The 23,297-nt window shown below is 36.1% G+C and overlaps 1 protein-coding gene across 1 annotated transcript in view; it reads left to right on the plus strand.

Annotated features, from left to right (window-relative positions):
- Positions 1-23,297, plus strand: part of HLCS (holocarboxylase synthetase (biotin-(proprionyl-CoA-carboxylase (ATP-hydrolysing)) ligase)) — a 118,413-nt gene that overhangs the window by 8,254 nt on the left and 86,862 nt on the right. Inside the window, exon 4 of the mRNA XM_010290355.1 lies at positions 2,251-2,433. Coding sequence (XP_010288657.1) covers positions 2,251-2,433 — 183 coding nt within the window. The remainder of the gene's footprint in view (positions 1-2,250; positions 2,434-23,297) is intronic.

Genomic DNA, 23,297 nt, shown 5'->3' on the forward strand with positions numbered 1-23,297 from the left:
TGGGGCAAAAGCTTATACTGACAAGATAAAAAAAGAGACATCGTTTAAAAAAATATGAACTATGGTGAAACAGAGAGTCAGGAGAGGATGTAAAATGAATCTCACAGGAAACTTGAAAGACTCCTGCTCTTAAAGTTTAAGGTTAGGGTAGCCAGCATTTCTGGACATCTGACTAGTGAATTAGAGTTAGCCTCTATTACATGTTGCATGCCATGCCTAGAAAAGCTGCTGTATAATTCTTGCTTGACCGAGTAACTACACAATAAAGGTTAGTCTCTGACTGCGCTGAAATGCTGTTGTTGATCTAGGTCTGTTGGTTTTCTTTTCGCTAGTATTGCTACTGTTTTCTCAGTTATATTCCCTTTGTATCTTAGTTTTGTGAATGTTTTGAGTGATACAAAGGTTGATAAGAGGTACCATTAAGTTTAGAAAAGCCAGTTTATGCCCCATAAGTATGTGTGTCCCTGGGTGTACCACCTGTGCTATTAAATCTAGAGCCATTTTAGCCATTTCATAGTAAAACTTTTAAAATGAGCCTGAAGGCAACTTGCACGTTTTGAGTTATCCTCAGTAGGAGCAGAGGTAAACATTTTCTTTTTAGCATGGCTGTTGCAATTACATTACTTCCCTTACTCTGTCTTTGCTTTCAAGCAACACATTGAGAAAAGCAGAGCAAGATTTATTTACCAGTATTTAAGTAGATGAGGAATATAATGGAGACATAGCTGAAAAAACATTATGGAAGATTCTAGGACCTATTTTTACCAATATTTTAGTTACAGAAGAACTTTCTCAGGAGCCCAGAGCACTCAAATTTAACTGCTCATGTATCAGATAGCATACACTCTTCTAGCAATTATGTAATTCAGAAATATTCATCGGCTTTCTTAGAAGTGCTTTTGTCTCTTACCAGTTTATCAGGTTAGATGTTAGCTTTTTGGAAACTGTTATACATAGTAGCATGTTCATAGCTTTATGTATGAAGCTCTGCCACCCATGTGCTGTATGCTTGCCCTAGAAAATTGATTAGATACTGTTGCTATCCGTTTCTGCAAGTTCCATCATAAAACCTGCTTTGCTGTACCGTTTAAATTGACCCTTCTGCCATAGTAAAACTCAATACTGCAGAGGTTTTCCCCAGAAAAAGGGCATTACAGTATAGCTTCAAAAATCAGATTAAAAGGATTAGTGTGTCATTTTATAATTTTAAATGACTTCCAGTCTGGATTTGAAAAGCCTTATTGTTTTCTCTTCAGGGGACTGACAGTGACATCAGTCATTAAATATTCTGTCACAGGCTTGTGGTTTCCTTTTTTTTTTCTGTAGTCTTCTGTCCCTGTCCCACCATTTCAGCATATTTCCCTGAATTTCAATAGAGCAGACCATACTTGAAAGATGAAGAACATCATTAAAATGTGCAAAATTGGAGAAATGAACAAAAATAATAGCTTGTGATTTTAATTAAATGAATATGCTTATAGTAGGCTACAAAGGCTTCGAACACTTATTTAAAAAAAAAGAAAAGGCACAGAAACCACCAAATACAAAAATCCCACTAAAAACAAACCAAAAAGGAGGGCTGGAAGGGATTTCCCCCCCCCCCCCCCCCCCCCTTTCTACTTTTAGGCATCTACTTCAGCCTTGAGAAGTGATTCTCTACGAGGTGGTGTTCTGGTGTTCTTAGTTCTCTTTCAGTCAGAAGTATTTCTTTATTTGCACTGATTGCAACTTAATTCATGTGACACTATAAGAACTTGCTCAACCTGAGTTCTACATATCTTGCGTAACCTCTGGTAAAGCTCTTTCAATTTTAATGTAATTCTGCTCTTGTGCAAGCCAGAATATGACCAATATTGCTGTTGGTTCTAGGTTGCTAGTAGACATGAAAAGCAGAAGTTTAAGTTAGTAAATACAAGTTTGAACAACTCCTCCAGGAGAAGCCCAGTTTATTAAGGGATATTGTGCGTAGCTTTCAGAGAAAATTGTAGTGTAACTGACAACTGTGATTCCTGTATCGTAAACTATAAATATATAGGTAATCCTTAGTTTATTAGGATAATAAAACCCCACTTGTGTAGATATGATGAAGACATGAGAAACTTTTAAATTGCACTAGTAACACTGGGGAGTTCGGCAACCACTGTCAGCGCAAAGCTACTTTTGGCACTGTTGTGCTTATCTCTCTGGGTCATGCTAAAATGTGTAATACCAACAAAATTTTTTTTATTCCCTCTGCACATATCCTGCCAGGCACACTTGGAACTGGATATCAATTCTATGGATGTCCAAACTGAAGATGATTTTAATTTGCTTAAGATAAGCAATACCAAGAGATACGAAGTTCTCAAGGAGATCCTGGTATCACTTGGCCTGAGTTGTGAATTAAGTGAAATTCCTATGTTAACACCGATTCACCTTCTCTCTTCTGATGAGGTAAGGCTTCTGCTTACATTTCAGTTGTTTGAGATTTACCTTACAAGAGAAATTCAGTGTTCTCTTAAATATACCTTGTTTCTTATGTGGTATTTTTGTTTGGCTAGGTTTGCATATGTATTACAGGTAAGCAAAAAGTTTAATTTCTACTCTGTCACTATTTTGTTACATGCTAGTAGTACTTTTGAATTTAACCATGGGGAAATTGTGCAGGGCTAACTTTTCAGTTATATTTGCTAGATTTCTGTTAAGGACTTTTATATTTATTTGCGTGCTTCTGCAATATTAAAACAGAGGCTGTGGTAAGCTGCAGAAAGAACTGATTTAAAAGGCACGATTTGTTTTTCTTTTAAAACAAGGCAGAAAGTTCTGTGTAGGCTGGCAACAAAAGATCAAACCCAAATGATGGAGAGTGGTGTGGCAGACCAAAAGTGAAAGACCGAGTGAGTAGGGAAGAGTATGTGATTATACAATAAGAGCTTTATTCCTGAGGATGTTGTATTATTCATGATACAGGAGTGTTCCTGTATATGTATCCTGGAAATAGAATGTCTTCCTGTAAATCAAATAATTAGCTGACTATTCTGTACTTCTCAATTTGAGACATTGCTATGAAGAATTGTGAAGAACATATAAAGCAGTAATTTTAATTTATTTTTTTAAGTATGACTGCAAATACATGAGAACCATATTATATTGTTCTGAAGGGGTAAAGCAGTAGGTGATTAAAAAGCAATACAGGCTACTTAAGCTCTTTGAGGTTGTTGTTTCCAACCCATATAGGGCTATCACTACTTGCTGTTAGCTCCCTTGTCCGATTCCTGCTCCTTTTCTGTACCACCCTTGCATTAGCACAGAAATGAGTTGTCTGTCTTTAGAGGAACTCGACTATAGAAGCTCATTCCTGGATGCCTGTTTCCAGCATTATCATATATAACATCCCTTTTTTGCTATAGGATCAATCAGTGAGCAAACTGACGTATTATAGCTGAATGTTTTTAAATAACTTGGATATATTTTTGATTGTCCTTTTCAAAACACTGTTCAATACTCTGGAAGGTGGGTATGATAAGCATTGCACAATTTATAGATTGTGAATACGTTGTATGTGACTTTATCGTATGGCAGGCAATTCAGTAGCAGATCCAGACAAACTGACTAAACTACTATTACTTAGGTGTATCTGTAAATTCCAATCTGCATTTGAAGATTTTTGCCTCCGAAGATACTGCCAAAACTTTCTACTGGTGCATTAAGTAATGCCCTTGTCTAGCAACTTGGATTGGATTTAACAGTTGATCAAAATTAGGCAAGATGCAGAGAGCTTTTTTTTTTTCCCCTTGAATGATTGCCCTTTCATGTGTGCCAAACTCTGCCAGATCTGTCTCCGCTTTACAGTGGTGAAAATACTATTGGAAGTGTTTCTATCCACCCTTCTGCTTGAAGCGGGACTGCTGCCAACACTAGATCAGGTCAGCCATGCCCTTTGGTTGAATCTTGAAAACCTGCAACGGTTGCAGGCTGCAACCTGTCTGTGTAACCATTCCAGTGCTGCTGTACCATTTTAGTGATATTCCCCCCCCGCCCCCGATGTCCAGCCTGAACCTCTCAAGCTGTGATTTATGGCTGTTGATGCTTTATTATATTGTCTGGCACTAAGAAGCATTTGGCTCTGTCATTCTTTTATCTCTCTTAAGTAGTTACAGGTTTCTCATTCTCCTATAGACATGTTGTGTACTCCTAACCCTTTGTGATTGCTTTCCAAGGAATCCTAACTAGCAAGTCCTTGCATAAGCTGAAATCTGCGTTCCCAAGACTTAACTCTGCTGCTTCCCTCCAGATCTTGGATTCTCACAGTTACTACAGTCAGTGCTGCTGTTTGTGACCAAATAAGAAACAAGTTCTTCCCTGCCTGTGAGCAGTAAATTTGTAAGACTTTATTATCTGTTTGTGTGGCTGATGTGGAAACAAAACTAAAACCCATTTAGCCTTTTTGACTAATATTAAATGTCGTCTTTACAGAAGACTGGCAGTTTGTTGAACTCTTCCTTGCTTTGTTCTCCTCCTTCACTCTTTTTTCTTGATTTTTTTTTTCCTATGCACTTGCAATTTTCAAACATAACATGAATTTTAAAAAGTTAGCTAATTTCTATCCAAACTTGCCATCTAGTGGCATATTACAGGTTGCAGGCCATCTATTAAAGATATTTTTGCAGTGTATACTGCATAGTTAAAGTTTATACTAAAATTAGGGGAGGGTTTAATGTTTTTCTGCAGGTTTTTTTTTTAATGGTAGTTTTTCTGTGCTTGTATGTGTAGTCATTGTTTCAATGTCTTTTGCTTTAGCCATGACATGCTTCTAGAATATTGTGTGAAAGGAAGTTGCAGCTTGGGTGTACAAACTAGAGTTAATATTAAGAAGAGATAGCATATTAAATGAGTATGTAATAGTTCAGCTTTCTAACATACATAATGTTCTACATAGGTCATCTTGCTTTCCTAGAGAGCAAAGAGATACCAGAAATGTACCTGACAGGTGAATAATTTGAGGAAGTACTTAAACTTGTTTAAGATCAGAGAGAGTCAGTAGTACTGGAAATGGAGGAAACTGTCTTTCAAGCTCTAGTGGTCTTGAACTTCCTTCTTTTTTTATCACTATTTCTACGGAGAGCTTGTCCAGTACAGGTCACTGGGGATGTATTGGATTGTATATTCCTTCCTTGAGAGATTATCCAAGTAATGCTCACTGACAGCAAGTGATTTTTGGGTGATTTTCCTATGCTTCCTTGTAATAAGGAATGTCATAATGAGTCAACTAATGATTAAGCAAGCTCAATGGCCAAAAGTTGTTCCAAAAATGGAAGAATGGCAAATGCTCTTCTCCTTGTTTCTAAGAGTTGGCAGTTCACTAATGATTCCTCACCCCCAAACTGGAGACTGCATCTGTACCATTATGTTTAAAAACCACTGGTAGACCTAACCTTGTCATTTTTTTTCTAATTAATTTTAAGAACTACAGGCTCCTTTTTCTTATGTGGAAGAAATAATAATTGATTTTGCTCTGCATTTTCTACTCCATTAAGAAAAAATGTAGATTTTTTTTGTAATTTTTAAATTCTTTAAATTTAAAGTGCTACTTTGGTTAGTTTTTCTGATCTGTAATTTACAGTAGGTGGACATCAAATAAAACTTCCTCAACTTTATTATATGAATAAATAGCTTCTCTTGTCTTTTCCTCTGTCTACAATTTCTGAACAATCTGTGTCTTTTTGCATGATTGTTGCAATGCTGTTAATAATACCATAAAATCTATTATGCTGATTGGTATAAATTTGATTATTCAGACTTTCAGACCTTCCTGTCTACTCTCTGGGTCTTAGATGGTGCCTTTTGCAATGTAATTTTCAGCTGCTTCTGAGGACTGGATTGGAATTGGGTTTTTTCTTTCCTTAGGATTAGCATTTTGAAGTTTTAGTTTCCAGTTTGTATGGTTATCATATATCTTAAAATCAGTCTTACTACATGGATTAAAAAAATCTGATAAAATATGCACAGAACTGGCATTAGCTTTCTGAAAATCAGTGTACCTTTAGAATTTGGGGACACGATTTCTTTAATTCCTTAAATTAAAAAAAAAAAAAAGCTAATTCTAGGGAGAAGAGTTGAATTTTGTCTTGAAGTGTCCAGGATTTCTTATATGTTATCTATTACTTTTTTTTAAAGTTATATATCATAAAAACTCGGAGCTAGTTTGATGTATGAAAAAATAAGCAAAGGTATAATTACCTTACACATAATTAAAATTGAATGTAGCATCCCTTTCTTTGAAAAAAGACTTGGAAAGGCAGATGTTAATATCTCATGAGGAGTTACAAATTTTGTAATGCACTTTTTGCCTTCAGCACATGAAAAGAAAATTTTAGGGTGGAATGTAGGAGACTTGGGAATAAATCTCTAAACCTTGACAGTAATTATGTTGAAAATGACACTTGACTTTTAAAAAGTGACATATTGACTGCATATAGCTTAGCCAGACTAGATTTATGCTGCTGATACTGCTCTAAAACAGGCAGAGATTTCAAGCTGGAGTTAGGATGAGTTGGAGGCTGTACTAAACAAGCCCTGAATCTTACTTCAGCTGTTGAATATCTTTCCAAACAATGGAAACTAGATCACATTGTTACCACTTTTGGGGTAACAATTTTTGTTACTTGTCAGTAGAAAGTTAAAATATCAGATTGAGATGTCAAACTAAAAAATATGGTGTATTATATTTTTGTGTGTATTGCAGTTCTCAAATAACGTTACTACTGTGATTCATTCACATGTCTTGGGGATTTTCAAGTTGTGGTTTGTTGGTTGTTTTTTTTTTTTCCTTCTGTGTTTCTTTTCTTCACCTGGCTTTTTCTTAAAACATCCACAGGCTCTACCAGTCTGAGATTGAAATTCTGGTAATATTATGGCTTTGAATTTAAATAAAAGCTCTAGTATCAGAATAATGGATGATAATGTCCACCTGTTAAGAGGTCTAGAACTTACCATGTAGAATTATGCTAGTCAATCCTCAGCTAGTGCTCGCTGCTGTTGGTGTTGAATGATTACTGTGACAGTGTGCACTTTTTATTCCTGATCTCCTTTCTTGTAAATAGAGTATAAGGTTGGGGGCCTGGAAAGTAACAGCACTTGAGGCAACTCTTTCATCACAAGACTTTTTTGCACTAAGGCTTGAAAGTATGGATTTCTTCAGATATACACATATGGACACTTTTAAATTCAGTTAACTGGGGAAAATTCATATTATATTGATACAGTGCTACAGCAACAATGAAAACAGTGTTTGAACCAAGAGCAATGTAGTATGAAAGGCAGGTTACTTGCTGGTTAAAAGTTTATTTAAATTTGCACAACTTGTTGGTGTTAAATGTAATTTTAGAGACAATTATTGATATTGAAACATAGCACCTTTTTCTTTTCTTCTTTCCTTGATCTGGTATAAAGCAGTTAAGTAAATTGCAGACTTGTACATTGCTGTAAGAAGAAAATTCTGTGTCACTGTGGTGCAGAGTGAACTCAGTGTTGAAAGAAATGGTGATCGCTGTAAACCTGTTGTCTGGCACCCATATGTTCAGTGGCAGCTTCAAGCATACAGATCTGATTTTTTCTGCAGCTTTGACTTAAAAAGCTCAAATATTTACTCTTTCACATTGCCATCTTAAAGGATAATTTTTCAGACATAAATGCTAGGATTGTGTTTTATTGCCATAAGTTTCAGCATAACATCTTCTAGGTTTCAAAACAAGAATTCACTCCTTGAAGAATGAGAGAGATTTGTCAAAATAGTGATTATTTCCATTAGGAAGTATATTACACCCACGCATTTGCTGATCTGAATCCTCTTAAACTTGACTACTAACTCCTCAGGCTGTGTTAGGCTGAGTCACTTTTTTCAGTATCTTCCAAATGGATGATGGCCAAATGATGAAATATAATCAGTCTTCATTACTTTGGCTCAGCTAGTAACCATCTTTTAAACAGTATGTTCTTCTAGAATAATGAACACTCAATACAAACATATTGGCTGAAGCTTGAAGTTGGAGCTTTTAACTCTTGTTTGTTGGAGGCAGAATAATTAAAAAGTACAAGTGAACGTACCTCTTGAATTTAAAACTTTCCTTTAAGGACACTTTGAGATACAAAGTACTGCGCTCACAAGGGTAATGCAGTGTGAAGACAGCTTTGTGTATTTGAGTAACTCAGTACACTACAGCACAATCAGAGTTCAGTTGGACCAAATTTACATGTCTTGAGCTGCAGTTTTGATGCTGTGGTAGCATCAGCTGTTTTTAAATTCCAAGTCCATTATGTCAGCAAAGAGAGTATGAAGTTACTTTATCCTGAATAAATCTTTCTTTGAGGATGGGAAATTTGAACTCTCAGCTAACACTATAATGAACCTAGATTTCAGGGTACATTTTGAGACAATTGTTGCTGAAATATTTCCATGCATATTAATGTGTATTGTAGAACCTGAGATTCAACTGTGAAACTTTTGAAAATTTCCAGTGCTAGAATCAGAGATAGTTATACTGAAACTCCAAAACTTTATTGCTATCCAAGTTTTTCTCTTTAAAAGTGAAACAAAAATGTATAATCTACAAAATAAGCAGCTTGCTTATTTTCTCCTATCATCCTCAAATTGTAAGCATCGTCTCTGCCATTTTAGCCAGTAGGACAAAAAGCAAGAGCCCTTTGGAAGTGTTTATTTCAGAAAGGAAATTTGTTCTTTGCTTTAGCTCAGAAAAGAGCTGAGAGCTCAGTAAAATGTTGAATGAAAAGCACACCATGTGAGACATTTGAAAGGATTCTGTTGATCACTGATAAATAGTTTGTGTCTAACATTTTTTACTTTTTTTGACCTATTATATGTATTATTTTAAATGAACAGTGCATTGTTGCCAGAAATCTTTGTACTTGAAAGCTCCAGTTTGTCTCTTGGCTAGGAATGAAAATGTCTTTTACGGTAAAGTTGCTTCAGGAAAAAAAATAGATACAGCAATGTAAATGCATCTGTACCAGTAAAAATGTGTATTTGCTGGAACAGCTTACTCTTTGGGGGAAATGGCTTTAATGTATGCCATGTGTGGAACTATTTTTGCTGTTAAAACCTGTGTTTCTACTAGGCTGGTTAGGCAATGCAGTGCATTTGGCAAATCGTTTGCATTCTGACAGGTAGTATGCTTTTTCTCTTAAGTGGCCTTCTGAAGAATTTACGTGTAAAACTTAACCCAAGGACTAATAACAAAGTACTATCAATTAAAAAATATTTGTAATTTAACTCCATGTGTTTAGGGTTATTTTTCCGTAATAAATTCCAAGTCATTTGTTGGCTTGCAAGACTTTGTGTTGCATGTGTGTGCAGGGAGGGTAGATTTGCTTTTGTTTGTTTTGTATTCTTCTTCCCCTCCCCTCCTCAAATTAACTTTTGTTTCTTTATAAGAAAACTTGCAAACCCAGAGGGGTCACACCAGTCATAAACCAAAACTATTTCAACATTGTTGTCAGTCACTGAAAAGCGCTCTGTATCACTGTCCGGATTCTAATAATAGTCCCTACTGTTGGTGTTTAAGTGTGTGGTTCTGAAAGGAATAGCCCTCTACGAGGGGATGGTTGTTTGACAGTCTGTAGCTCCTATTTTGTTTGGGTTTGGGGGTTTTTTAGTGTTTTGGGTGGGGTTTTTTTGTCTCCATCAGCACTCAAGATAAAGATACATAGGGACCATCTCCTGATTCAACAGTTCAGAGCTCTCTTGGTCAGAGGAAAGCAGAAAACCATTCTCCTGAGAGCTAATTGCCACCCTGACGGAGGTGTGAGTCCCTGCAGATTCCTGGTTTGTGCCCGCTTCCAGAGGCAAGAATTTTGCCAGCTAAATCGTCTGCAGGTTCAGCACAGAAAAAGGCCAGTCTCAGAAGTGCTTAGGCTGTGTAGGGCTTTTTAAGCACCAGCTCCGTGATAGTGCTGGTCATAAGAAGAGAGAAGTCAATGGCATGGCAGAATAAATTGTAGAGATTTAAGATTATACGGTTTTACGCACACTTGTGAATGGCTAAGAGAATGATTATGGTCAGTTACTGTGACTTACCAAGCACAGGGTAATTTCTTAATTTCTGGTAACTTAATAGAGTAGTTGAGAGGAGGGATGCTCCTCTGTTTTCTGTCCTTACCATCTCTAGCATACAGAGGGAGTATGAACTATGGGACTTGAAGGTAGGTACAGCATGAGTGAGGATGGAGAGAAAGGGAAAGAAAAGAAAATCTGCAGATGGGAACCAAGATACTGGTTCTTGTTTCTCAGTGATATTTTCTCTTGTACCTCAGTAAGCAGTTTTGTGAAACTTGTCATACAGTTGTGTAGTAGACAGACATGGAATAAGTACTGTATATTTAAGCATGTCTCTTTTTTCTTTTTTTTTTTTTTTTTTTTTGTCTTCTAGTTCTTCAGTAAAGTTTTTAAACTGTTGGGTTCCAAGTATTTGGTAGCGGTAAAAGCTTAAAAGAAGCTGAGATTCTATAACATACAGCCCAGGGCAGGATGCTTTTCAAAGCTAGTGATAATGCCAAGGCAGCCTGTCAGTCTTGCTTGGCAATAAAGAGATGCTACTGGGACTGCCAGTCTGCCTAAACATTGCTCTGAAAGAAATACCCACCACCTTCTGCTGCCCTCCCAGCTGGCAGGGCAAGCAGCAGTAGAGAGGCAGGTGCTTGTGAGGGACTGAGCGTGTTGCTGTGAAGGGACAAAAGGGGTGTCATGGGAGCTTTGAGGTATGGGAGATTCGGGGTAGCTGTGGTAGAGTGATACCTGTTCTATGTGTAACTGCATAGGTGATCTTATGGGGAACTGCAATGACATGAACAGTAACAGCTAACTGCAAATTTGCTGCCTGACACTTGTGTTCTTCCCCATAGCCGAAAGAGGTGATGAGAGCATGACAAGGGAAGTAGCACACTGCTCTTCCAGAAAGAACATCAGTGCAATATTGAACTGGCTCCTTCCTGTAATAACACCTCCTCACTCCCAATAAGGGAAGAGTGCCAGGAAGGGCAATGCTTTCTGGATTCTCAGGTCCCTGCCATTGACTGGAGCCTTGCTGGTCTTACTGCCTAGAAACAGGAGCAGTCCTCCCTCTCCAGAGGCTGAAAAGAGTGCCTTTTCTTGGCTCCCTTTAGATAAAAAGAGCTTCCTTGGATCAGTGAGGGTCATTAAATTGGCATCTTGCCATGAAAAATTGCTTTGTTCTTAAAAAAAAACAAACCCAAAACCTTTTGCCTATACTGCTGAGAAGCATTTAGCTGGCCCTGTTGAGAAAGGAGAGAGAGGGAGAAGAGAAGGTCTGGGAGGTACTGGAAATAGTAATAGTGACTGTATGTAGAAGGCATGGAGAAAAAGACAATGAGGACTATTGCAGTTAAAGTGTGAGACACAGTTACAGGAAACTAGGCTTTCCTGGCGCTCTGCTTAGAGGCTGCTTTTTTTAACCAATCTTATAGTGCAGAACAACTATGAAACTATAAAGACAGAATTAAAGCGTTTAATAGAGATGGTTTTTCCCGGGTGCTAACTCAGTAGTCCAGGCTCAGAATCTCACTGACAGTTGAGCTTTGTTCATGCTGGCTTCTCTAAGTATTAGAAGGCTAAATTATCCCTTAATTTGTTCACTTCTAAAAGTTTCTTCAGACTTCTCCCTGGAGCTGTTAATTGAAGAAAACCTGGCACGCTGCAGGTATTTTCAGCGCATTCGCCAGCACTGAGACCCCAGTATTGATCAGTGTCCTTGCCCAGCTGAGCTAAAACAGTGTTGGCATTACATTAAAACCACCGTGAATCTCTTATTGCTCTCAAAAGCTGGATGCAGTTGTGGCTCTTTATACAGCTTTATACAGTGAGGGAGGGTGTCTTACCACAAGGGGTCACTTACGAGCTGGATTTAGAGAACACCCTAAAGCAAAAAAAATAAGGAAGGGATGGAAAACAATTTATGTGTAGTGTGTTGTGTATATATTTGCATTAAAATATCTTTGCATCTTTTCAAGCGACTGCCCTGTATAATACTTACTCAATTATAAAACGACATTTTAAATTCCACAGGAATTGATGGTATGTAGAGTCAAAATACAGTAAAATACTTTCAGTTAAGAAATCTTGATGGGAGATGAAGGGCACTCCAAATGTGAAGCCAAGTAATTCCAGCTTTTGCTTTCCTGTTGTTTATCTTCAGGGAATATTTACCATAGATTTGGGGGAGGGGGAAAGAGAAATCTGGCAAATATTCCCTTTATTTTACACTTCTCTAGTTAAAAATGTGTTTTCCTTCTTGCATGATAGGAGCAAGCATACTGTTTATGTTAAACAGCCATGAATCACATTTGTAGGCACATAATAATGAATAGCATACATATGTTGCGTTATGGCTTGTAAACAACTTTTTGACTATGTATTGATTCAATAAATGTTTTTGATGATCATTTGGAAAATGCAAGAAGCTTTGAGGAATGAAAGCAAATATCTTGTTTATAGCAATCTCCATTAAATGGGTCTTTATGCTGCTGTGAGAACTAAAAGTTAATGCCTTTTGTACTGAGTAGCATTTAATCTTATTGTAGAGGTAGCTCTGATATGAAATTATTATGTGCTGGCATCTGACCAAAGTGCAACTCATTGAAGTGTATTCGACCATGTTTCAAGACTTGCTTCAAGTCAGTGTGCATGAGACTTCACAACAGTAGGCATGTTCTTTCTGTACTGTAGAGAATGGAAAAAATTTATTACTCTTTCAGAATTGTTTATGTAATATATATTTAAAACATTTGTGAGCTTGGTGTTCATGTCTTCTGTTAACTTCTCACTCCTGGAATGACAGAGACTAGCGTTAGGGTTGAGTATTCTTTCTTGAGTACAGGTCACTCACCAGAGAGCATTGCTAGCCAGTATGTGAAGCTGAGTTTTCTTAGTTTCAGTTTATCTTGGAGTTCGTAATAGGAATCTAAATAAAAAAGTAAAATCCACAGCAGCAGACTAATGCAAATTCATGTTGGTTCCATGTATAACACAGGCACACATTCTGTCTTAATGTGAAGGCTGTAATTAAAGTGACTGGTCTTGGATTTTGTTTCAGCACTCAAAAGTTGTAACTGATAAACCTTTTGGAGTCAGGGTTCAGTATACTGCCTTTGAGCAGATGGGTGATTTTAGATAGCAAGAATCCATAACTTGTGACAAACGCTCTGGAGATCCGTGGCAATTTGGCATCGATCCGTTTACTATGACCTCACTGGTAAAGATCTGACAAAAGTGGAGTATTTCCAAACATAAAGAACGAGATTCTCTGACTGTCAGTGGGGCCTGTGGCTAATTTGTGTAAGTGAGACTGGGAAAATGAGAACAGGCTTGGCATCAGCTGAAGTCCTGTGAGATGCTATCATGTTACCATTGCTCAGAAATGACGATACATTTCCACAATGAGAAATCATTATAATGGTTATCTAACAATTTAATTAGTGCTTCTTTTGTATCTTTACTCTTAAACAACATTATGGGTAGATGATATAAGATTATATATTTTAATTAAAGGGAAGAGTTGAATAAAAACATAACCAAGAGGAAGTAGAAGTTTCTCCTTATATTGCTCTTCAAAAAAGATAAAACTGCAAACTTAGCTGTTTTTGAAACAGTGCATTTACCACATTGAGGTCTTTTGAATGTATTTCTTTGACTCTTAAAAATTCTTTGACAATTCAGTTACACAATAATGTTATCAGAAAAAAATTGTTCAAAACACAAACCTTATAATTTTAGTTTATCAAGATGAATGTATTCTGGAAAATTAAAATGAGAGTTTAATTAGTTATCATTGATTTAAAAGACATTCCTGTATTCTCAGAGTTTGTTGTTGAAGACGAAGACTGCAAAAAAAATTGTCAAGTATGATTTGTGTCAGCAATTGATAGGGAAGAGACTGACTCAGAGATTCTGTTTTTATCCTTTGACAGTTCATTTTAAGAAATTATTTCGGGTTTCTGACTTGTTGAAGAAATCCTGAAATTCCAGGTGCAGTGGGAATGGAATTTGGCATGTGACTATCCGGCTGACATTATGCAGTTCTTACGGTGAAAAGCTGATTAAAGAACAGCTGTTAGCTTAAATCGGAAAGTTTGGTGTAGTTTCTACTACAACTTTTATGTGAAAGGTTTTTTTATTTGGATTTTAGTAGGTATTCACAACAAGTGGAATGTGTTCCAGTTTAGTAAATCACTGTACTCAGTTACTTGGCAATTGTAATGGTGACATTAATTGCAAAGGATTTACATGAATATTGAAGCAAGGTTTTCTCAGAAGAAAAAAAAAAGGGAGAATAAATCTTGTTCTGTCTGTTTTCATGATACGTGTATTTTTCTTCTGCCAGTAACAGTATCCTGTGTAGCTAAGTCCATCAGGGCAACCTGTATTCTTACAGCTAGATGATGCAGAGCTCTTCTTCACAGGATTACATTATTTAAGAATTTCAGCTGGTCGCTGTTTTATCTGTGCCAGCATTTCCTTGTGCAAACACTACAGGATCTACAACAACGATGAAATTCTGTACTTAAGTATGGCGCTGTAGAAGAAGTCTGTGTGTATGTGTGTTAATATGTATATTTTTAAAATGTCTGTATATAATCTTATTAGCCATATTGGCAACCTCAAGTTTCAGAAATTAAGTCTTCTTTCTTTACCCCTTCCTTGATAAATACATGCTCTAGTAGAAATTATGAAAGTGACACAGGCCCAGGGAAGATGACTGGCCCTGGAGAAGAGCTCCAGCCCTGAGAAAAGTTGAGATCAAGTTATTCATCTAATGTGTAAATTGGAGCATGCTCCTTGACTGATGAGGGTAAGAACTTTTTTGAGAGAGAAAAACCTCAGGAGGGTGAGCTAGTGGGTCTAGTTTTGATACTAGATGAAAGAGAAGAGAGACACTGTGTGGGAGGAGGAGAGAGGGGAATAGGGTAACAGCTGAAGAGGCAGAGGTAAGAGGCAAGACTTAATCATGTAGAAAACAACTTGTATTACTGCATTTTCTAGCATTCCCTACAGCTGCTAGCTATTATACTGCATATCTAAAAATTTTAGCTATAAAATCTGTGCTACTTTGGACTGATCATTTCACTAGGATGTAAGATATGGGACAACATTTGATTTTTTTTTTTAACAGCTTGCTTTATTGAGAACTGCTTTCCTTATCTAGTGTGTATTGTTTTTTCAAGTGTGTACAAAATTATTCTGTTGAATTTATTTAAGAAATATTTTAAGCACTACTTCAGAAAACATTTCAAAATATTATTCTTTATTTGTAAAAACTGAGTAAGTCTATAATTAAAATAATTGTTAAAGACAAACCTTAGCAGGATCAGTATTGAGGAGACCAGTACAATCTGTCCCTACTTGTTTTAACATGGATAAGAATCTGTACTGCAATTTAAGAGTAGTAGTGGCCATAATAAATTTACAATTTTTGTACATGGTGACAGCTAAGATTTGAAGACAGAACAATAGATCATTTAGTAACTTAAGTCTTTAGAAGTGTGTACACAGAGTGCTGAGTCTCAAAACATTTTTCGTCCGAAGAGTGCAGATCTAAATTTTTGCTTAGCTTCTTGCCCTTCAATATAGGCTTACTATAAAGTGGATACCATGTTTTAACAGCTTCAGAAAGAGAAACTAAGTAAAGATAAGGTGATTTTTATTTGCTAAGATCCAAACGTGAATGGAGATTATGGGTATAATGCGTGTTACTGAATAATATGCATATGTTTTCTTTTTTCTGCTTGTACTGTCTTTGTTACACTTGCAACAAAGTAATTGGTCATCATTTCTCTGTAACTTACCCTTCAACTGATGAAATAGGACATAACTTCAGTAGAAAAAGTTACTTTGTTCTCATTATAAAAATTATTTGAAAGGAAGAGCAATACTCAGTTGGAGAAAACACATCACCATCTCCTCCACTTTAAAGAACTGTGCCTGGATGCTCTCCAGCTATGGAATAAAGGCGACTTTTAGGAATTGAAAAATGTCTTAAGATCCTCTGAATTTCAAAATGGAGAGAACTGTTTTGTGGGAGCATGGCTCAACATTTCCATGTAATCAAAATCAAAGAACATTAATTCCAGGAGGTATTTCTGAAACTTTTTTGCAAGATAAGGAAAAAATTGGAGTTTGATGCATAATCATCAAGATTTAAAGAAAAAATTATATATGGCCTGTTTTGGCTTTAGAACTCATTACATGAAAAAAGCAATTATCCATGCATTTTTCTGGTCTGGAAGATATACTTTTTTCTTTCCAAACTAGAATTGTTGGTATTATGATTAGTCTATGTACCACAGCTACCTGACAGGAATAGCAGCTGCAGAGATAACTTTATCTAATTAGTTTTCCATTTTTTGACGGCGTCTTACGTGTTGGCATATTAGTATAATATATTAGCTTATGGAAAAGAAAATACAGTAGCTGAAAGCAACTGCTTATTCTTATTTTTTACTTTCTATAGAGAGAGGGGCACTTTCCCAAAGTTACCATAAGCAGTATGAGCTGCAGATTACCACAAATATTTGAGCTGCTTGTTTGAATTCTTGAGGTTTTGTTACAAATACCTGAAAACATTTAAAGTTGTACTTTTGTCTTTAGAATACTTCTGTCATTGTTTTAAATGAGAATAGTTGATATCAGGAATGTTTTGAACTGGGTTCAAAAGATTACTTTTCTTTCATGGGAGAATACTTCATTGGAGCTGTGAGGCGTATGCTCTTTGGCTTACAAATCCTTATGATGTAGACTGCTGGCAGAGGAGATAGTTACCTTATGCTTGCCGTGTTCTTCTGTCATGCATCTGCTGCTGGCCACTGTTGGAGAAAAAGTACAGATTTGCAGCGGCATATTATATTGATATGGCTGCTGCTTTTCCCTTGTATTCATATCGTTTGAGCAGCAACGGCTTTTGACAAGAGCTGCCCCTTTCTGCTAAGTGTTAGTTATTTTGTCATTTGAAAGAGAAGTTCATCAACTCTTGCAATTACGGAGAGCTTTTCCTTCTACCTGTTTTGGCCACAGGCAACATCTGTGAAGCAACAACGTCTAATTTGGTATTGCAGTCAAATGGTATGTATGAACAGCTAGAAATGATAAGGATATGATTTTTTTAATCTCTGCCTCAGCCATTTCCTTTTGAGGGTGGGGCTGGACTTCAGTCTTCTCTAAATATTTTCAAACCTTTTTCAATCCTACACAATCCACTCTGCTAATTGGACACCATCATTAGACAATCCAGGGATAGCAAATTAGATGCTTTTGAACTGCAATAAACATTACTACAATTATTGCTATCCTTATTGGCCTATAGAAAACACTTTCTCTAAATGTTCAAGGACATCTCTTCGTCTTTAAAAACATATGATAATTTGCTGGTAGAATTTTACTTTCACAGTCATTGTCATTGATTTTATGTAATAAAATCATTCCTGATTTTGTGTAATAATACTAGTTTGACAAACTGAAAGTGCACATCGAACTTTAAACTCAAACTTAAATAATAACAATAATCGCTTTTCTCTCAGTCTCCTGTTTCCCTGGCTATTATGTTCAAGAAACAGACACCCAAATTGTTCCCATTTAGACAAGGATAAATTAATCACTAGGTGCCACAGACTGAGTATACAGACTTTGTAGCTTGAGTTCATTAGTTTGTGTGGAACTATTCTGGAAACGCGCTTTAAACTTTTTTTTTTTTTTTTTCATTTTAGTATTGATTGAAGTAATCCCTGAAACTTTTTCCCTCAAGACAATTTGTTTTTAGAAGTTAACTCTCTGGTTTGAGACTCTTAATTAAGGGCCTTCAACAAAGGTGGTTCATATTTAATTAGTTAAAAGTCCGTCTTCGGAATGGATACGTGCAGAGCTGGTTTTCAGTCTTTCAAATCTTTTGCTTCATTCTGGCCAGGTTCTTGACTTTAGAAGTGTAGTCTGGGTAGGATGTTGTAGTCTTAGTCCTCATTTCTGTAAGAGTCTCTTGCACAGACCTTGGCTATTTTCTTGTTAGCATTCAATAGGGTTCAAAAGTTTTAATTCTACCACTTTCTATGGTCAGTCAGGAGCTAGGATATGCACAATAGGGCCATATGCCTTGGGAGCTGGAATCCCTTTTTACTTGCTGGCTGTTGAGCTGGAATGAAAAATTACATTAAGCTCTACTGTTACTCCATTTAAAAGCTTTTATACCTTGTCAGAAGTTTGAGGCTTGCACTGCAGTCACTAACCTTTGCAATAGGCTACATTAGTGCCCATATGCAGCAAGCATTTACTGTTTAGATAGTTTTCAACAAGTATTTCCATAAGGTTGTATTTTGTTGTCCTCTCCAGACTACTGCCCCCCAAGACATTTCCTTACCTGGGTTAATACTAAATTTTTAACGGTAAATGTCTAAAAAATGAAGCTGCCATCTTTTTCAGGTGTGTGCTATTCGGTTGAGTCAATGCAAGAGCATGTTTCTGAGCATTGTGATTAGGTTTTATTAAATGAGGTCTCTTTGGGATACATTCTACATGAAGTGTTACCGTATTCGTTAATGAATGTTGCAAAATTTTGTTTGACAGATTTGGTCTTTCCTCAACTCTTTTAACAGTAACAGAGCATAAATATCCCTAAGCACAGAAACAGATGGTTATCCTCAGAGACAAGTCAAGGGAATCCAAAGTCCTTCAGAGTAAAGAATGTGCCATTGTCAAAAATGCGCCTTACTGCCTGTATTTGCTTCTGTTGAGCACTTCTCATACACTGCCTCGGTCTTCTTGCTTGCTTCTTTGAGTGCCTTGTTTCTCAGTGTCCTAAACCCCTGAATTTCACTCATGAGCTTTGACTTCTGCTGTGTTGTCTGCAATACTGTAAGTTCTATATGCCAAATGTGGTCTTTTGGAGTACAAGCCAGTGGTGTATATGACTTGACTAAAGTGAACTCAGCCTGGACTAGCTAAAGGGTTTGTCTAAATAAGTGTTCGGCCTTATTCCTGTGAGGGTTAAGTATGTTGTATGTCCAACTTTAAAGGACAAATTAAATTTGGATTTTTTTTTCCCATTTATCTCTGAAATTGCAGAAATGCTTTCAGGTGGCTGCTCTGTAAGGAGGTTGGCTCTGAAGTTAGTTTTTGAAGCTGCTTTCAAAGTCTTTTATGTCAGGACCCTTAGAGCTGTGGGAAGGTGTAGTCTGATTTGCTTACTATCTTCTTGTTTTTCCTCCAAGGACAAATTTTCACCTCTTCTGTTCTGAACAAGGTTTCAATCCCAACAGAAGGAAATAAGTGTTAAATCTGAAAGGGCTGAAAAAGGGGAAGAAGAATTGCAATATGTTAGACAACGTGCAGCTAGGATAACTGTAAATGTAGTTGTGTATCATTTACTCTTACAACCTAGCATTATAATACATGGGTGTGAATAGAGTATTTTTCCCCATGTTTTGTAAGAAAAAAAAAAAGAGATCATTGATTTGTGATAAACTGAATATTATTGAGGCGTCCTTCAGAGTTCTCAATTTGATACCTAAATTTTATGTTGCTCTATATGATGTGTTTGCGAAGCATGAAGCTTTAACTTTTTTGATAGGCTCCGCTAAATAAAAAACATTGTCTTACTTTTTTTTAAAAATAAACCCATCCTGTCATGGTAATGTTTTTTTAGGTTTCTTGATTAGCCAGATCTTAGTTACAGTGAAAGTTAGTAGTTGTTATCTTAATATTGGGTTTTATCTTCAGAGTAGGTATACTATAAATAACATACTAAGTATGTTCTTGCCATTATAGCATACAACTTCCAAGAAATTCTTCCTTTCTAAGATATTTCCTTTAGTGTTTTTTTTTATTTATAAACTGTTATGTCAACCTGAATATGTTTTAGAAAGGATTATAAAATATATGATACATGTTGAACATTAGCTATGCAGCTTTAGGGACATAACTGTATTGTAATCTCTGAGTTGTGGTACAAGTGAAAATGTGTTGTGGTTTCACAGACATTTCTTTAGCTTAAAAAAACCCTACAGTGTGACAGAATTGGGAGTTCTTGTTCAGAAGCAGCAAAAATGAGGTACAGCTGAAATCTTGTCGTTCAAGATTAATGCATGTTTCCAGTGCTAAGAGGAGAATCTTTGGCTCCTGTTCTACTATTTCATATTCATGAACACTAAATTCACTCAAATTTTATGTATATAAGCCTGTTGAAAGGCAAAACAAACCTGATGGAAAACCTTAAACTAAGAACTGTGTATTATCAGTACTAAGAAAAAATATTTTCTTAGGTTTTATTTATTTAACTTATTCTACTACTAATTCCAAGATTTTCAACAAACAATTTTATCCTCAGCTTAAAAAAAAAAGTTTTGGTACCAAATAAAAATACTATTATATGATAGCTGTTTAACAGAGCCAGTTTTACCAGCTGAATATATTGCATCTAATTTATTGCCCTATTAACTGAGAACAAAATTCTTCTATTTTTTTTTCTAGTGAATACAGAATACTTTTGAGAGTAATTTAAAGTAAATGTGTACAGCATCTAGGGTTAGATTTATATCTTAACTTATTCTTGTAAACATGACTTTTTTTTTTCTTTTTTTGAACCCACTTTAATATGCATAATGTTCAGACTTCAGTGCAGAAGTGGAATGGTTTTTCCTTTCTGTCTGGTTTCTCTATAGTTATTTTTAGCACAGTTGCACATACGCTCAATTTACTGTACACTTTTCTTCAAAAAAATAACAACAGTTTTGTTACAAAGTAGGTGTCATGAAGAATTAAATGGTCAAACCATAATTTATCACGCCTTTTTCTGGTAGGATAAATCAACACCTACTAGTCCTCTGATTTATCAACCCTTTCATTGCAACGCTCATTTTTGTGAAGTGTTCTGTAGTGATGTTATGTCAAAGGTAGAGCTTGTTCTTATTGATCCTTTACCTTCAAAGTCAACTTCATAGTCTGTTACAGCAAACATACTCCAATTACTGTGCTGTGTTATGATACCAGTTTACCTTGGATAGGTGGTCATGTACTGTTTACTTTCTAAGGTTAAGAGCTACAAACTATTACATAAGATTTCATCCTGTAATTTTTAGTATCCTTTAAACTAAAACTTTATTATGGATGTTGCTAAATATGAGGGGGTTTTGATGCATACATTCTTTGTTCCTTTCTTTTTGTGTGTGTGTGTTCACGTGCTTAAAGGTAGTTATATGGTAACATACGATTATAATTTTTTTCAAGTATGCTTGGTTTAAAACCTGCTTAAATTCAATCCTTTAGATTCGGAATAGAGCTGGGAATTCTGGAGGAGGTTTTGACATCTGAGTATGGGCTATTGCAGTCAAAAGTTTTCAAATGAAGTTTGAAACTGACTTGGCAAGTGCTCGTGAAGGTTTTAATACACATGCGTTTACTATGTCATCTTGCTCTGCTACCTGCATCATAAAACCTGTAAATTTTTTGGTAAAACCAATACTGAGCCTAAACCTGTTTTTTCAACTTGTGTAAGACGTTGATGGTGCATTTGTAATGTATTAGACAAGTACTCATTTTGTTGTTGTGTGTGAATATGGACCTAACTCACTCAGCATTAATAAATGTTAATAAGATATTTTAGAATATTTTTTAATATAACTATTTTTTACCATAAAACACAGATTGAATTTTAAATAACTTCTGTTTTTCTTAGAAACCTTGCAGAGGTTTCAAAATCAGCACAAGCCACAGTAAATTAGTGCAACATCAAAAAATACTGCTCTATCAAACTAAAAAGTTTTTGTTTAAGTAGACTTTTGGCCTTTCAGAATGGAATATGGTTCTCTTTCATATGTAATGTGTTTTTTTCAAATGCATGGACGGCTTCAAGTTTTTTTTAAAGATACGCTTTGAGTTCTGGATGACGTTTAACCTTTGACCCAGCCACTTTCTTACAATAAACAGTTTGTTGATGAGAGCAGCTGCTGGGAAGATTGCTTCCAGACTGTTCTGTCGCAGCTGAGTAAGAAAAGCAAAAGCCAGGATGCACCTTACAGCATTGCTCTGCTGTCCTCCCTGTTCCTCCGCTCAGCTCCGGCTTGCGTTGAGGACAGTGCAGTGGGGCCTTCTGTAAGTAGCCTTGTCCTGCGGCTGTGAAGGCTGTTACATAGTCAGGGACCGTAAATGGTAGTACTTCATCAAAACTGAGAAATAGAAACAAATGTGTTCTGGTTGGGGTAGTACGCATTCACTTTTTTTTTTAATTGTTCCATCTTTTTAAGAATTTGTGATACTTTTTTTGCATCTAACAATAAAGAAAAAATGCGATTTCCTCATTTCCTGTATTTGTTTTGCATGACTGAATGATAGCACGCGCCTTCTAGCAACCTAATATGTAAGCGTAACACTGTGCTAAACACAACAGAGAGAGATACTGGTATAAAAAACTTGACATGAAGACCATTTTTCCTTTCCAGTGCTGGTTGATTTCTTTTCATCTTATTTTTAACCTTATTGACAGCATTCTTTTCTCTACAGAAGGTAACATCTGATACATTTTTCATTAGTCAGTGAATCCTGACCTGGGCCCTGCAGCCTGTTTTTAGAATGGATGGCCGCACATTGGATAAATTAATTTTCTGCCTACATACAGTGCTTTTTACAGCCAAATTTAATTTTGGATTCAAATTTAGGCACAGATTTATGAGCAGTTGCTGGATGTGTAGACTGGGAATGGGTTGAAATCTAAGATGCTTCATGTTCAAAGAAAAGTAACTGCAATGAAAACGGCTAAGGATACCTTGCAACACTTTGTTAAAAATCTTTCCCTTTCAAGACTAGGTATTCCACGAATCAGTTGGCAAAATGGATCCACTTCTATATGTGACTGTTTCTACTCCCCATACTGCTGAGATGATGCACTGTGTAACTGTTTATGTAATGGAATACTTGTTTTTTAAAAACACACTGAAATGTGGAGACAAAAATAAGGAACTTTGTCTCTGGAATGATCTTTCAGAAATTAATAGCTTTTTCTGCCTTTTCTGACAAAGTATATCACAGACTAAAGTAACTAAGAGACTCCCAAACTTCAGAGACTCCTAAAAATCCAATTGGTTGTGAATTAAAAAAAGTTAGCAAACCCTGCCATCTTTCTAAATGCCCTTCCATATTTTACACAATCAACTTTTGTTTTGCACTGTTTCTGGAAATATATTTATATAGGAAATATAAAAAGATTATTAATAAACTGAAACAGATTTCCTAGTTATGTAGTATCCTGAGAATG

The sequence above is a fragment of the Phaethon lepturus genome, unplaced genomic scaffold (assembly GCF_000687285.1).
Source record: "Phaethon lepturus isolate BGI_N335 unplaced genomic scaffold, ASM68728v1 scaffold7757, whole genome shotgun sequence".
NCBI lineage: Eukaryota > Metazoa > Chordata > Aves > Phaethontiformes > Phaethontidae > Phaethon > Phaethon lepturus.